Raw genomic sequence first — 17,079 nt, forward strand, 5'->3', positions numbered from 1 at the left:
TAAAGAGGAAGAAAACACGTGAGAAATCTATATTTATTTTATTCTACTTCAATGATATTCAATGAGGAATGATAGTCACTAATGCAACTGGTGGTAAAAGACTCCTCCTCAAGGAGGACTGAAATGGAGGAGATAAATATTCCTCTGCAAGCAATACCTTCAGCCATGACATTAGCTACCAGTATGCATCAACGAGAAAGCAAAACTTCAATGAGGTGGAGTCAGGTTCCAGATCATGAATAGATGGGGAAAGTAGTCTGTCCCTAATCATATGTACAAAAGTCCTATTCTCACATGTTTAATTAGAGGACCCAAGAACGATGGGGCGCACAGAAGTAGCATTGAGTTTATTTAATTACTGCCCATAGTTCATAGCTACGTGATAAGCAGGCCACCGCAATCTGATAGGAATGCTTGCACTGTTACTAGAATCTGAAATCTAAAAATGAGGCTCATCTACAACCACCACCATTAAAAAGAGGTTCTATTCTCCCTCTATGGCTGTCGTGGACACCACATAGGGGGAATCAACTACCTCACCGGTATTCCTGTGGTGGCATAGTACCCCTGTCGGGATCCCGGTTTTGGTATTGAGACAGCTAGGATCCTGATGGGCGGTATTTTAACCACATACCGTGATTAGAATAATCACCAGGTAGCATCAACTAATACATCACTAATACTTCGGAGGTCTATTATTTATTATTATTATTATTATTATCATCAGTTTCTTATATATCACAGCATATTGCGTTTTGAGGACAACAACTAGAAAGGAAGAAAGCAGATATGGGATTGACAGATGAGGATGTAAAACCTGTATTTTTTAGTAATACTGAAAGTGCTGCAGGTTGCTGCTAAATTAATAATGAATATGATAATGTTGCATGAATCATTAAGCAGCAATACTGATGATATTACACATCCTACCTAAGCCATGGCCATCAAACTCTCATCAACTCAGGAGAAAATTACTTGTGCACACTTCCTCCACCTCATTAAGCATTAGCCACAGGAACTTTTACCTTGCCAATCATCCACACTCCATTTACCTCTTCCTCTTATACGCTCACCTGCAAGATGTATTTGATCCGCTGCCTCTGAGGGTTTTCCCCTTGTTCTGCGTCACTTAATCTGTGTGGGTAACAGATTAGTTGCATGAGGCGCTGAGCCTGAGCGCTACTCAGAACTGGATCCTGAAGATCAATGGAGTCTTCACAAAGGGAGCGAACACATCTCTCTCCCACCCACTCCTACGAGGAAGCAATGGGGAAGGGGGGGGGGGACAAAACAAACAGAATAAAAAAAAAATGCTAAGCACAAAGAAGTCTACCCAACAACACACACAACAAAATACAAACACTTCCACTTACAGAGATACAATTTTAAAGGGTATCTGGTATACAGGTTGACTGTAAAAAGGTTGACAGTCAATACGTCGGCAACTAATGGTCAACATGCATTAGGGCTACATGGTCACAAGGTCGCCAGTGCTTATGGTAGGCAGGTTCAAATTGTCGACACTATTTATAGTTTTTTTGTGGCATTTTGTTTAACTTTTTCATACATGCAAGGTGACGCAGTACACTATTTGGGGTTCCATGTGCTTTAATGGTGTAAACGTCACCAAAAAATATTAAAATGGTGTTGACTTTTCCATTGTCTACCTTTTACCTGTGGACCCAATAACCCTGTGGACCTTTTGACCAAATTATGTCATCCTAGTGACTGTCAACCAAAACAGGGTCGACCTAATGAACCCTAGCCTTTTAAAGAGCATTTAGTAACATACTCCAAAAATAAGTTATGTACTGTAATTCAAACAACCACATTTGTGTGGTCACAAGGGTCAGAATAGAAATGTTTAAAATGGTGCTATAGGCGAACACATGTACTCTCATTGTTCTATACAAGCCCTATACAGAATCCAAACTTTATTTTACATACTAAATTTTTAGCACAAGATAGTTATTCATCCAACTTGGAAAACAAACTTGTGATTCTATCACTTGTGTTGGAAATGTTATTTATCTTTCTTCCAATATGCAGGACACTGCTTCCATGGGATTACTGCTACCATGGGATCCAGAGCTGTGCACTTAAGAGGCAAACAACTCAAACCCTGAAGCTTTGAGCTGTTTTAACACCTGCTCACCAAATTTCCAGTTTCATCTAACTGGCCACGGAGTATGGATCAGCTGGTCACGTAGCACCTTTTCTCAGGAAACATGCTATTAGGGTACATGGCAGCCAATAGAGGATTTATCATATGGACAGGTAGCTCACACTGTACTGGGGGGCTGATCTCCTGTCAGGCTGTGAGAAACGTCTTCCACATCACCTCTGGGCTAAGCTGAAGCTCCTCTCCCTCACAGTTTACCTAAAAAACAGAGCCTCCTCGGCATGACTTCTCTTTCATGGCAAAGTAACTTTTTTCTCATGTGTCTTTCTTGTGAAAGGTGGTGGGTGTGTCAGAAAAATGACAGGTACTAATACATGTTTACTGTACATCTGCCAGTATTTTTTTAAATGCTTTTACAGGTGTACCAAAATACAGATATTGTTTTTGTCATTTTTAACTCACGTCTGGTAACGTTTTATTGTTCTGTATCAATTCCACAACTCGAGACCATAACTTTTTGTATGTATGAGGCTAATGATGGTTTCCACGTTCCAGTTTGCCCATTTTCAACCTTGAAGGTTTTAAATAGACATTTTGGAAAAGTGGTCAAGGTTCCATTCACGGTTACAATTTCAGCTCGGACTGTCTCCATAGGGTCTTCAGTCTTTTATTTGTAGTTTGCAGGCAGACAACCTGACCAAGTGTAGTCCCTTTTCCATCTGACCATAGTGACTAAGGACACAACTCTTCAGGGATTAGGAAGTGTGGCCTTGCACTTTTAGGGTTATAGAGCCTGTAGTCCAGAGAGGTAGTGAATGCTCTCTGATAAAATGTCAATCTTTTCTGAAATAAGGACCGGCTTAATCAGACAATGCCACAGCTAAGGCTTATATTAATCATCAGGGGGGAAATAGGAGTCCCCTAGTGATTATTTTTTTGTTTTGCCAAAATCAGAAAATGACTGAAATGGTATGTGCCAACCTGATCCGTGTAAAAATATCTGACGTGGAGTATTGGAGGAGGACTGTCTAAGTACATATTCTATTCTTCTAGGACATGAGGGCTCCCCAAACAGAAGCATTCAGCCTAATTGTGCCTCTTTACGCTACCACAACTGGAGGTCCTATTTGAGATTTGAGAACCAGACTGTGCTCTGGAAATATTGATTTGTGTTTATCTGTTTCTGTCAATTTTGAGGTTTCATTAGGTTCCCAAGAAATCCAGGAGAGAATGGGGTTCCAGTGACTTTTAGCAGCATGGTCATGGTAAAGGGTAAGGTTAGCGGCATGGTCAGGGTAAAAGCTCTAAGTGTCCATTTCTACAGCATTTCTAACGGTGTGGCTATTGAAGCCATGACTCTGAGGGCAGCAGGTCTGTCAGAAGTAGTTATGCAGACCATGATATAAGTCAGAAAGCCAGTGTAAGATAGAAACAAACACAGGGTATGGAGATATGAAACTGCTCGATGTGAAAATAAAACAATTCAGGCTAAACATGAGAGCCTGCGAGCTGCATGCAGCAAGTGCAGAGATTTTGTCAATTTAGTCGTGTGATTTAAAACATTACTTTTCTTTTTAGATTGTTTCATGAGGTTAATATTTATTTGCTACTATCTTTAGTCTCACTGAATTTGTAGTTTTGGCAAGAGTTGCAAATAAATTGGTTTAAAAAAAAAACCAAAACAAAATCAAAAAAAATTAAGGCTTAATCGCTGGAATCTTGGCCCATTTGGCCCTTCATCTTTTGATATGTTTGTATCATTTCTTACTTATAGGACAGTCTTGTCAGTAGGCCCTGAATTAGTTCTTTATAAACAAGGCTAGATTTATAAGAGAGGGTGGGGGGCTTGACCCCAAAATTTTAAACTGTAATATTATTAAATGTAAAGCCAAACATTGTATGCATCTAATATTATTACCATTTTCAATTTTCGGGGTCAAAACAATCAAGAATTTTTTTATTATTATCATCATTATTATTATCCTTTATATGGCGCCACAAGGGATCTGCAGCACCCATTACACAGTACATAATAAAATGAGCAAACAAGAAAACAGCACTTACAGTACAGGTCAAAATAGGACAGGTATAGAAAAGCCAGGGTTAGGTGCCATCAAAGGGAGTATGGAGTATAAGATAGTGTAAGTAAGAAAAGGAAAGGCACATGAGTAAAGAAGTCAGAATCAGTGGAAAGCAAAAGCAAAAATGGGCCCACACATTTTTTTTTTTGCTGCTACAGGAGGAGCTGCTGAATCCCCCGGACACTGCCGGAAGCAGTGCACATCAGCAAATGGGATGGAGGTGCAAGAAGGAACAACTGCAAGTGGAGAGAACATTGGCGAAGGGAGATGGTGAAGCGGTGCTGCAGGAGAGGGCCCCCGCAGATAAGTATTCGCTTTCTTACTTTATTGTAAAAGTGATTATTTTCTTCTTTTCTCTCTCCCATTGTCCTTGATTGAATTAGCCATTTCTGTTCTGTTGTGAATATTGTTTTACTTCACAGCTAGGCCATAGTACATTATCGTATTGCATAGTTTGAATTGTTTATATTGTTTTTTTTTCCGGAAGCTAATAGGGAGATAGAGTTGTCAAGCAAATGGGTGGGGCCGTGATTGAGAATCTCACTCAGTGTATGTCGTGCAAGATGTAAGTGCAAATAGCTGCTCTTGAAGCCCAGGTAACTGATCAAGAGCAAGTAGTTACGTGACTAAGGGATATTCACAATCTTAAGCAAAGCTTAGATAGAACGGTGGAGGAGTTGCGGGAGTGGGGGGGCAGGCGGACGGGTGACACCAGTAGACGAGGAAAACCAGGTAGCCAGCTGGGTCACAGTTAGAAGAAAAAGAGGGGGAGGCACGACATCTCTGAACTGCCAAACCCCAATAAACTCGCCCGATTGTATGAAGATTCGAATAGGCGTGTTGAGGATGGGTCTGCATTATATTCTGCAGCATTTGGACCTGCTGGGTACCTATGCGAGGGTCATGTTTGTTGACTTCAGCTCGGCATTCAACGTAATTGTCCCTAGCATTCTGCTCCACGTATTGTGCCTCCAGCACAATTTTTCAAACTGAGGGAGGAGGGATGTGAAGGGGGAGGAACCGGCTGTGCAGACAATGTTAATTTTAGAATTGTGCCACACCTCCGGTTCAAGGCTTCACACCCCTACTGTATAGGACTCCAGTGTCCCCTAGTGGATGAAAGAGAAAACCTTCTAACTTCTTGTGTTGTACAGGAGACCTAGAAAAATCATCTCCTGAGAGGGAATCAATGAAGACTTCCGGAAAGTCACAATTCATCTGAAAGATTGGAGAATGTCCGTGGTGCGTTGCAGATGTTGTTGAAGAAGTTCCGGTGACGGAGCCTTTAGCAACAAATCGTCCAGGTAAGGAGTAATGCTGACCCCCTGACATCTGAGGATCGCCACCACGTGATCCAATATTTTTGTAAATACCCAAGGGGCCGTGGAAAGACTGAAAGGGCCTGAAACTGGAAATACCAAGGCCCCAGTGCGAACCTCAACAGTTGTTGATGACCCGACCAAATTGGAATATGGAGGTACGCGTCTTTTATGTCGATAGATGCCAAATACTCCTCCGGTTCCATGGCCGCGATGATCGAACGTATCGATTCCATCGTGAATTTGTGGGTGGAGAGATATGGATTCAGGCATTTTAGGTTTAAATGGGTCGAAATGAATCGTCCGGTTTGTATACAAGAAAAAGACTTGAGTAAAATCCTTGACCCTGTTGAAGTCTGGGAACTGAAAGAATTACCCCCTGCCGTAAAAGCATGGAAGGTGCCTGAATGAGTGCTTGTCGTCTGGAGGGATCGCTTGGGAAAGGAGCGACGAAAAAGCGGTCTGGAACAGGTTCCTCGAGATCCAAAATGTAACCTTGGGTTATGACCCCCATCACCCACCGATCCGGATGTGATAGGTGCCATATGTCTTTGAACTGTAGTAACCGTGCTCCCACCACCAAGGATCCCTCCTGAGTCCTCCCCGCGTCATGCGGCAGGCTTGTCGGTAGGCTTGACTGCCGGTCTACGAGGTGCTTGTGCGCCTCTACCATGGTATGCACCTCTGCGTGGAAATCGTGAAAAGGCTCAAAAGGACTGCTTTGAGTACGAAAATACCAAAATTTTGTTGCTTGATTTCTGAGGGGCAGCTGGAAGAAACGGGCTCTTACCACTCATAGTATCGGAGATAATCTTCTTAAGTTCCGGACCAAAAGGAAATTAACCTTCAAACGGAACAGCGGTCAGAGTCTGTTTTGAAACAGAATCCGCGTTCCAAACACGAAGCCATAGTGAACGCCTCGCCGTAACCGCTAGAGCAGATACACGCGACTGTAGCGAGGCCGAGTCCAACAAGGCCTCACCAACATAAGCGAGAGCCTCAGAAATTTGTTCAGCTAGCTGAATAGCCTCTGACGGGTCATCCAACTGCATACCAGAAACCACTTGAGCTAGCCAGTCATCAACGCCCTTAAGGACCCAGGCACTAGCTAAGATTGGACGCAGAGAAATGCCCGATAAGGCAAAAATGGATTTAAGAATCACCTCAATCTCCTGATCCGTTGAATCCTTCAACGTCACAGATTGTACCGAAGGGATTACCGTAGCCTTCGTCAAATGAGAGATAGGAGCATCCACCTTCGGAGCAGTTTCCCAGAACTGTGTGTCCTCTTCTGCAAAAGGATATAGAAATCTTAATTTTTTAGGAGCCATAAAGTGTGAGTACGGCTTAAGCCAAGGCTCTTTTATAATTTCTGCAAAATGTGTATATGAAGAAAAATAAGAATTTACTTACCGATAATTCTATTTCTCGTAGTCCGTAGTGGATGCTGGGAACTCCGTAAGGACCATGGGGAATAGCGGCTCCGCAGGAGACTTGGCACAAAAGTAAAGCTTTAGGACTACCTGGTGTGCACTGGCTCCTCCCCCTATGACCCTCCTCCAAGCCTCAGTTAGGATACTGTGCCCGGACGAGCGTACACAATAAGGAAGGATTTTGAATCCCGGGTAAGACTCATACCAGCCACACCAATCACACCGTATAACCTGTGATCTGAACCCAGTTAACAGCATGATAACAGAGGAGCCTCTGGAAAGATGGCTCACAACAATAATAACCCGATTTTTGTAACAATAACTATGTACCAGTATTGCAGACAATCCTCACTTGGGATGGGCGCCCAGCATCCACTACGGACTACGAGAAATAGAATTATCGGTAAGTAAATTCTTATTTTCTCTGACGTCCTAGTGGATGCTGGGAACTCCGTAAGGACCATGGGGATTATACCAAAGCTCCTAAACGGGCGGGAGAGTGCGGATGACTCTGCAGCACCGAATGAGAGAACTCCAGGTCCTCCTCAGCCAGGGTATCAAATTTGTAGAATTTAGCAAACGTGTTTGCCCCTGACCAAGTAGCTGCTCGGCAAAGTTGTAACGCCGAGACCCCTCGGGCAGCCGCCCAAGATGAGCCCACCTTCCTTGTGGAATGGGTTTTTACAGATTTTGGCTGTGGCAGGCCTGCCAGAGAATGTGCAAGCTGAATTGTACTACAAATCCAACGAGCAATAGTCTGCTTAGAAGCAGGAGCACCCAGCTTGTTGGGTGCATACAGGATAAACAGCGAGTCAGATTTCCTGACTCCAGCCGTCCTGGAAACATATTTTCAAGGCCCTGACTACGTCCAACAACTTGGAGTCCTCCAAGTCACTAGTAGCCGCAGGTACCACAATAGGTTGGTTCAGATGAAACACTGAAACCACCTTAGGGAGAAAATGAGGACGAGTCCTCAATTCCGCCCTGTCTGAATGGAAGATCAGATAAGGGGCTTTTACAGGATAAAGCCCGCCAATTCTGACACGCGCCTGGCCGAGGCCAGGGCCAACAACATGACCACTTTCCATGTGAGATATTTTAACTCCACAGATTCAAGTGGTTCAAACCAATGTGACTTTAGGAACCCCAAAACTACATTGAGATCCCAAGGTGCCACTGGAGGCACAAAAGGAGGCTGTATATGCAGTACCCCTTTTACAAACGTCTGAACTTCAGGTAGTGAAGCTAGTTCTTTCTGGAAGAAAATTGACAGGGCCGAAATTTGAACCTTAATGGACCCCAATTTTAGGCCCATAGACACTCCTGTTTACAGGAAATGCAGGAATCGACCTAGTTGAAATTCCTCCATCGGGGCCTTACTGGCCTCGCACCACGCAACATATTTTCGCCAAATGCGGTGATAATGCTTTGCGGTTACATCCTTCCTGGCTTGATCAGGGTAGGGATGACTTCATCCGGAATGCCTTTCTCCTTCAGGATCCGGCGTTCAACCGCCCTGCCGTCAAACGCAGCCGCGGTAAGTCTTGGAATAGACAGGGTCCTTGCTGGAGCAGGTCCCTTCTTAGAGGCAGAGGCCACGGGTCCTCCGTGAGCATCTCTTGAAGTTCCGGGTACCAAGTCCTTCTTGGCCAATCCGGAGCCACGAGTATAGTTCTTACTCCCCTCCGTCTTATAATTCTCAGTACTTTTGGTATGAGAGGAAGAGGAGGGAACACATACACTGACTGGTACACCCACGGTGTTACCAGAGCGTCCACAGCTATTGCCTGAGGGTCCCTTGACCTGGCGCAATACCTGTCCAATTTTTTGTTTAGGCGGGACGCCATCATGTCCACCTTTGGTTTTTCCCAATGGTTTACGATCATGTGGAAGACTTCTGGGTGAAGTCCCCACTCTCCCGGGTGGAGGTCGTGCCTGCTGAGGAAGTCTGCTTCCCAGTTGTCCACTCCCGGAATGAACACTGCTGACAATGCTATCACATGATTTTCCGCCAAGCGAAAAATCCTTGCAGCTTCTGCCATTGCCCTCCTGCTTCTTGTGCCGCCCTGTCTGTTTACGTGGGCGACTGCCGTGATGTTGTCCGACTGGATCAGCACCGGCTGACCTTGAAGCAGAGGTCTTGCTTGGCTTAGGGCATCGTAAATGGCCCTTAGCTCCAAAATATTTATGTGAAGTGATGTCTCCAGGCTTGACCACAAGCCCTGGAAATTTCTTCCCTGTGTGACTGCTCCCCAGCCTCGCAGGCTGGCATCCGTTGTCACCAGGACCCAGTCCTGAATGCCGAATCTGCGGCCCTCTAGAAGATGAGCACCCTGCAACCACCACAGGAGAGACACCCTTGTCTTTGGTGACAGGGTTATCCGCTGATGCATCTGAAGATGCGATCCGGACCATTTGTCCAGCAGGTCCCACTGGAAAATTCTTGCGTGGAATCTGCCGAATGGAATTGCTTCGTAGGAAGCCACCATTTTTCCCAGGACCCTTGTGCACTGATGCACTGACACTTGGCCTGGTTTTAGGAGGTTTCTGACCAGTTCGGATAACTCCCTGGCTTTCTCCTCCGGGAGAAAACACCTTTTTCTGGACTGTGTCCAGGATCATCCCTAGGAATAGAAGGCGTGTCGTCGGGATCAGCTGCGATTTTGGAATATTGAGAATCCAACCGTGCTGCCGCAGCACTATCTGAGATAGTGCTACCCCGACTTCCAACTGTTCCCTGGATCTTGCCCTTATCAGGAGATCGTCCAAGTAAGGGATAACTAAAACTCCCTTCTTTCGAAGGAGTATCATCATTTCGGCCATTACCTTGGTAAAGACCCGGGGTGCCGTGGACAATCCAAACGGCAGCGTCTGAAACTGATAGTGACAGTTCTGTACCACAAACCTGAGGTACCCTTGGAGAAGGGTAAATTGGGACATGTAGGTAAGCATCTTTGATGTCCAGAGAGACCATATAGTCCCCTTCTTCCAGGTTTGCAATCACTGCTCTGAGTGACTTCATCTTGAATTTGAACCTTTGTATCTAAGTGTTCAAGGATTTTAGATTTAAAATTGGTCTCACCGAGCCGTCCGGCTTCGGTACCACAAATAGTGTGGAATAGTACCCCTTTTCCTGTTGCAGGAGGGGTACCTTGATTATCACCTGCTGGGAATACAGCCTGTGAATGGCTTGCAATACTGCCTCCCTGTCTGAGGGAGACGTCGGTAAAGCAGACTTTATGAAACGGCGAGGGGGAGACGTCTCGAATTTCTTGAGACGGGCCCCCACCGTGCCTGAGTCCGCTTGTAAAGCCCCAGCGTCATGCTGAGGACTTTGCGGAGGCGGGAGAGGGCTTTTGTTCCTGGGAACTGGCTGTTTGCTGCAGCCTTTTTCCTCTCCCTCTGCCACGGGGCAGAAATGAGGCGCCTTTTGCCCGCTTGCCCTTATGGGGTCGAAAGGACTGCGCCTGATAATACGGCGTCTTCTTAGGTTGAGAAGCTACCTGGGGTAAAAATGTGGATTTTTCAGCAGTTGCCGTGGCTACCAGGTCTGATAGACCTACCCCAAATAACTCCTCCCCCTTATAAGGCAATACTTCCATGTGCCTTTTAGAATCCGCATCACCTGACCACTGCCGCGTCCATAAACCTCTTCTTGCAGAAATGGACAGCGCGCTAACTCTTGATGCCAGTCGGCAAATATCCCTCTGTGCATCACGCATATATAAAAATGCATCTTTCAAATGCTCTATAGTCAGTAATATACTGTCCCTATCTAGGGTATCAATATTTTCAGTCAGGGAATCCGACCACGCCACGCCCGCACTGCACATCCAGGCTGAGGCGATTGCTGGTCGCAGTATAACACCCGTGTGAGTGTATATACATTTTAGGATATTCTCCTGCTTTCTATCGGCAGGTTCCTTTAGGGCGGCCGTATCAGGAGAGGGTAGTGCTACCTGTTTAGACAAGCGTGTGAGCGCTTTATTTAATTCCTCGGATACAGGAAAAACTACAGGCAGTTTTTTCTCACCAAACATAATACCCTTTTTAGTGGTGTGGCCCTAGTGGAAGTCACGTTTGTCTCCTCATCATCGACACTGGAGTCAGTATCCGTGTCTGTGTCTGCCATTTGAGGTAACGGGCGTTTTAAAGCCCCTGATGGCGTTTGAGACCCCTGGACAGGCACAAGCTGAGTAGCCGGCTGTCTCATGTCGTCAACTGTCTGTCGTAAAGAGCTGACACTGTCACGCAATTCCTTCCATAAGCTCATCCACTCAGGTGTCGACTCCCTAGGGGGTGACAACTCTATAATAGGCAATTGCTCCGCCTCCATCTCATTTTCCTCCTCAAACATGTCGACACAATCGTACCGACACACCGCACACACACAGGGAATGCTCTGATAGAGGACAGGACCCCACTAGCCCTTTGGGGAGACAGAGGGAGAGTATGCCAGCACACACCAGAGCACTATATATAGACAGGAATACCACTATAAAATGTGCTTTTCCCTTTATAGCTGCTGTTAGTATTAAAACTGCGCCAAATTAGTGCCCCCCTCTCTTTTTTACCCTTTTCTGTAGTGCAGGACTGCAGGGGAGAGTCAGGGAGACGTCCTTCCAGCGGAGCTGTGATGGAAAATGGCGCCCGTGTGCTGAGGAGATAGGCTCCGCCCTCTTCTCGGCGGCCTTTTCTCCCGCTTTTTGGTGAGTTCTGGCAGGGGTTAAAATACATCCATATAGCCCTGGGGGTTATACGTGGTGTATTTATGCCAGCCAAAGTGTTTACATTGCTGCTCAGGGCGCCCCCCCCTAGCGCCCTGCACCCTCAGTGACCGAAGTGTGCCTGAGTAACAATGGCGCACAGCTGCAGTGCTGTGCGCTACCTTGTTGAAGACTGATGTCTTCTGCCGCCGATTTTTCCGGACCTCTTCTTGCTTCTGGCTCTGTAAGGGGGCCGGCGGCGCGGCTCTGGGACCGAGCTCCGAGGCTGGGCCTGTGTTCGGTCCCTCTGGAGCTAATGGTGTCCAGTAGCCTAAGAAGCCCAAGCTACCACCACTTAGATAGGTTCGCTTCTTCTCCCCTTAGTCCCTCGGTGCAGTGAGCCTGTTGCCAGCAGGTCTCACTGAAAATAAAAAACCTAAAACTAAACTTTCACTAAGAAGCTCAGGAGAGCCCCTAGTGTGCACCCTTCTCGGCCGGGCACAAAAATCTAACAGAGGCTTGGAGGAGGGTCATAGGGGGAGGAGCCAGTGCACACCAGGTAGTCCTAAAGCTTTACTTTTGTGCCCAGTCTCCTGCGGAGCCGCTATTCCCCATGGTCCTTACGGAGTTCCCAGCATCCACTAGGACGTCAGAGAAAGACCGTTACATGTCTTTTCTGATGTTTGAAAAAGGCTGACGAGGCCTCCGCCTCTACCGTATCTTGAAAATTAAGAGTCTGACGGATGGCCTCTATCAATAACCTGACACCTGAACAGGAAGACAATTCCTCTTCTTCCCAAGCGGAAGCATCCTCCCACTCAGAGTCCACTTCCCCTTCTTCCAGAGGGGTGGCTACCGAATTTAACTCCTCTCCTGGGAAGGTGATAGCGGGAAGATGATGCTGTCGTTTAGTAGCCGCTGAACCTGAAGAAGCGACAACTTGTTAATAGACTGTGCTAAGTCTGAAAGACTTTAACCCATATTTCTTGCCCATGGCGGCTCCACATTAGATTGACCGGAATCAGTACTTGACTGTGATTGGCGTAAATCAGCAATAGCATCGGCCATGTTCCTGGCCCATAGAGGGACAGACATAGAGGGACAGAGTGCCAAAACACTTACTAACGACAATTATGGGTCATCATTACTGCATATAGAAAATTATGTCCCTAGCACAAGGGAAGATATTTATCTTAATTTTATGTATGTGAACGCTAGAAGCCTTACAGGTAAAAAGGAGGTAAAAAGAAAAAGGAGGTAAAAAGAAGTCCTTGCAGCAAGCAAACAGTATGATATTATAGGCATTACTGAAACTTGGTGGGACGAATCTCATGACTGGACAGTCAATCTAGAGTGTTATACGCTGTTCAGGAAGAGACAGATTAAATAAACGGGGTGGAGCGGTATGTCTTTACGTAAAGCCGTTTTAAAACCGGATATACGGGAAGATATTAACGAGGGGACTGTAAATACTGTTGGGACGTTATGGGTAGAAATTGCTGTTCTACATCAGGTGTAATGGAGCACGCAGTGCAGAGAGAGCCCGGCTCCGTGCTACCCTTTGAAAGTTTGGAGCCACACTGAGAACAAGCAAAATACACAGCTCAGCCTGCTTTCCCTTTAGCAGATTTGTCTGGTTTACTGGCCATTGTTAAACCTATCAGTGGCCTATTAAGTAAACAATAAACAAGTAATAAATATCAAAGAAAAAGACAGTAGTCATATAGAGAGAGATTTCCCTCTATATATGTTTTGTACTGCTGGATATCTCTCCCCCCCCGCCTGGAAATTGCAAGCGGGGGAAAGGGAACAAATAAGATAGTATTGGGGCTATGCTACAAGCTGCCTGGTATTAATGTGTCTGATGAGGAAATGTTACTGAAGCAAATTGAAAAAGCAGCAGGAGTAAAAGACGTAATATTGATGGGAGTCTTTGGGGCCCTACACACTCGGCGATGCGCCGCCGAGGTGCCCGACGGCCGACGAGCGACCCGGCGGCGGGGGGGCAGTGACGGGGGGAGTGAAGTTTCTTCACTCCCCCCGTCACCCGGCTGCATTGAAGTGCAGGCAAATATGGACGAGATCGTCCATATTGGCCTGCATGCACAGCCGACGGGAGATCAGCGATGAACGAGCGCGGGGCCGCGCATCGTTCATCGCTGGAGTCTCCACACTGAAAGATATGAACGAGTTCTCGTTCATTTATGAACGAGATCGTTCATATCTTTCAGAATATCGGCATGTGTGTAGGGCCTATTTAAGTATGCAGAGATAAATTGGACAAACGATTCATGTGGTACTGCAAGGTGTAATATGTTTTTGAACACACTAAATGATAACTACTTACTTCAACTAATCGAAGAGCCAACTAGGTACAATGCAATCTTGGACCTGGTATTAACTAATAATGGGGATTTGATATAAAATATTATAGTAGGGAAGTCCATGGGAAACAGCTACCACAATATGGTCACATTCAATATCAGTATTCATAAGCAGTCCTATATTGGCTCAACTAGGACTCTAAACTTTGGCAAAGCCAACTCTGACATGATGAGGGAAGCTTTAAGGGACATTGAATGGGGAATTTTGTTTCAAGGAAAAATACTACGGAGAAATGGGAGGTATTAAAAATTACTGCTTGTTAATACTCGCACATTTATTTCCTTGGGCAGCAAACAAAGGACCAAAAATTCCAAACCAATGTGGTTTAACAAAAAGATTAAGGAACTAATGGCCAAAAAAAGGCAAGCATTCATAAAATGCAAGTCAGATGGGAATGCAGAGTCATTCCACCACTATAAGGATTGTAACAAAATATGCAAAAAAAGAAATAAGAGCAGCTAAAGTAGAAACTGAAAAGCTAGTAGCAAAGGAAAGCAAATACAACCAATTTTTTTTTTTTAAATATATCAACAGCAAAAGAAGAAAGAAGGAGAGTATAGGCCCTTTAAAGGACAAGCTGGGCTGGGACAGACCCAGATCAAAAACAATAATGACATAGCGGACAAATTAAAAGAGTTCTCATCGGTATTTACTAGAGAGGACCAGATGCAGGGATTAACACACAATCTCAACAAAGATAACGTCCCACTGCTAAGTGCTTATTTAAGTGAGGAGGTAGTCTGTGACACATTAAAAAAATTAAGACTTATAAGTCACTTGGTCCCAACGGAATTCACCCAAGGGATCTCATGGAGCTTTATTCTGAACTAGCAAGACCGCTATTTTTGATCTTCAATGACTCATTTACATCAGGCTTGGTTCCCAAAGACTGGTGTATAGTGGACGTAGTGCCGATATTCAAAAAGGGAAGTTAACCTGAACCGGGTAATTATAGACCAGTTAGTCTTACATCTATATTGTGGAAATACTGGAAGATATTCTAAAGGGATAGTATACAGAAGTCCCTTGAAGCCAATAAGGTTATTAATAGGAACCAACATGGAAGGATAGATCATGTCAAGCAAACTTACTAGGCTTTTATGAAACAGTTAGTGCGAACCTTGATAAGGGTAAGGAGGTGGATGTAATCTTTTTAGACTTTGCTAAAGCTTTCGACACAATACCGCACATGAGACTTATCTATAAGTTACACAAGAACTAGAGCTAGGGGGCACAATATGCACTTGGGTAAAAAATTGGTTAGATAATAGGGAGCAGCACGTTGTGGTAAATGGAACTTTTTAAAATTTGACTGAAGTACTAAGTGGTGTGCCACAAGGGTCTGTATGTACTTGGACCACTATTGTTCAACATTTTTATTAACGATCTAGCAGTAGATCTAGAGAGCATGGTGTCAATTTTTGCAGACGATACCAAATTGTGTAAGGTTATAAATACGGAGGGGGATGCAGAGTCTCTTCAGAACGACTTAGTTAAACTGGACTGCTTAAATACAGACAAGTGTAAGGTAATGCACTTTGTTAGCAGGAACAAAAATAACACCTACATACTAAATGGGGTAAAATTAGGGAATTCTGTACTGAAAAAAGACTTCGGGTGTTCACATAGATAGCAAACTAAGCAGCAGTACCCAAAGTAGGATTGCAGCAAAGGCGGCTAACAAGGTATTAGCATGCATAAAGCGGGGAATTGATGCAATGGATGAAAGTGTTATGCTCCCATTATATAAATCACTAGTGAGGCCAGATCTTGAATACTATGCACAATTTTGGGCACCATACCACAAAAAAGATATGTTGGAACTAGAATAGGTGGCGGGCGACGAAACTAATTAAGGGGATGGAGACGCTGGAATACAAGGTAAGGCTTGCAAGGCTAGGCATGTTTACAGTGGAAAAAAGGAGACTAAGAGGGGACATGATCAACATTTACAAATATATAAGGGGACAATACACAGAGCTTGCGGGAAATCGGGTTTTGGTAAGATCAACACAGGGGACACACGGACACCCACTTAGGGTAGAGGAGAGGAGATTTCGCACATAGGAGGCGAAAAGGTTTTTTCACAGTAAGGACAATACATGTTTGGAATTCCCTGCCTGAGACCGTAGTAATGGCGGACTCTGTCAACACTTAAGAATGGGCTAGATAAATTCATAATGGATAAGGATATATATAAGGATAAGGATGGTGTGTAGTCACGCACTATAATTATAAAAAAAAAAAAAAGAGGAATAAACACAACGGACGACATTAGCAACAGGCAAAATCTGCTTAAAAATAATACAGCGTAGGAGACCACAAATAGGTTGAGCTCGATGGACGACATATTGTCTTTTTTCAACCTCAGAAACTAAGTTACTATCTCAGCCCTGTCTACATATTTCATAAGAGGTTGACTGTTGGTCAAATGCTCCTGCAGAATGTGTTACATGTTAATCCACTGTAAATTCATTCTTTTAGCATGGAAGCTTCCTACGCTGTCGTTTTCAAAAGATCAAACTATTCTTTGTTTGCTATATCTTCCTGCAGGTCACCACTCCTAAGGTGGTCTAGCATACCATGCCTTCTTTCCAGCCCCATGTGCTGTACAGGTTTCACCTGGCTTTGCCAGGGATACAATTGTCATCTCTCTCAAGAGACAGGTAATCTGGTGAGCGTGAGCAGCTGTACACTTATTGTTTAATTCTGAGGGTTTTTAGCATGTAAGATTTCCAGCTCATTCGATTTACCCCATCTTTCGAGGCGTTGTAGATTATAAACTAGAGATCTGGTGACCACAAGTTAGAGAGAGAAGGATCTCATACTTTGAATAGTAAAACCCTACTTACTCTATAAGGTAGCAGTGTCCCAAGATGGAATTTGAGAAATGGATTTAATTGAAATTCAAAAATCTACATTTTGTTGTTACTTGGATTATCTCTCTATATGCCACAAAATGTGAAGAAACCACATTGTGTGCACTATATGGAGCATGTAACCTGCACTCCTCTAACCTAAGCAAGAACTGAC

At 44.7% G+C, this 17,079-nt stretch overlaps 1 protein-coding gene across 3 annotated transcripts in view; it reads right to left on the bottom strand.

The window, feature by feature from the left end:
* The window catches only part of MED12 (mediator complex subunit 12), a 272,752-nt gene that overhangs the window by 37,614 nt on the left and 218,059 nt on the right, over window positions 1-17,079 (bottom strand). For all 3 annotated transcript variants that reach the window (XM_063937138.1, XM_063937137.1, XM_063937136.1), the window contains exon 27: window positions 1,074-1,253. In XM_063937138.1, the coding sequence (XP_063793208.1) occupies window positions 1,074-1,253 (180 nt within the window). The remainder of the gene's footprint in view (window positions 1-1,073; window positions 1,254-17,079) is intronic.

This window comes from Pseudophryne corroboree, chromosome 8 (genome assembly GCF_028390025.1).
Source record: "Pseudophryne corroboree isolate aPseCor3 chromosome 8, aPseCor3.hap2, whole genome shotgun sequence".
Lineage (NCBI taxonomy): Eukaryota > Metazoa > Chordata > Amphibia > Anura > Myobatrachidae > Pseudophryne > Pseudophryne corroboree.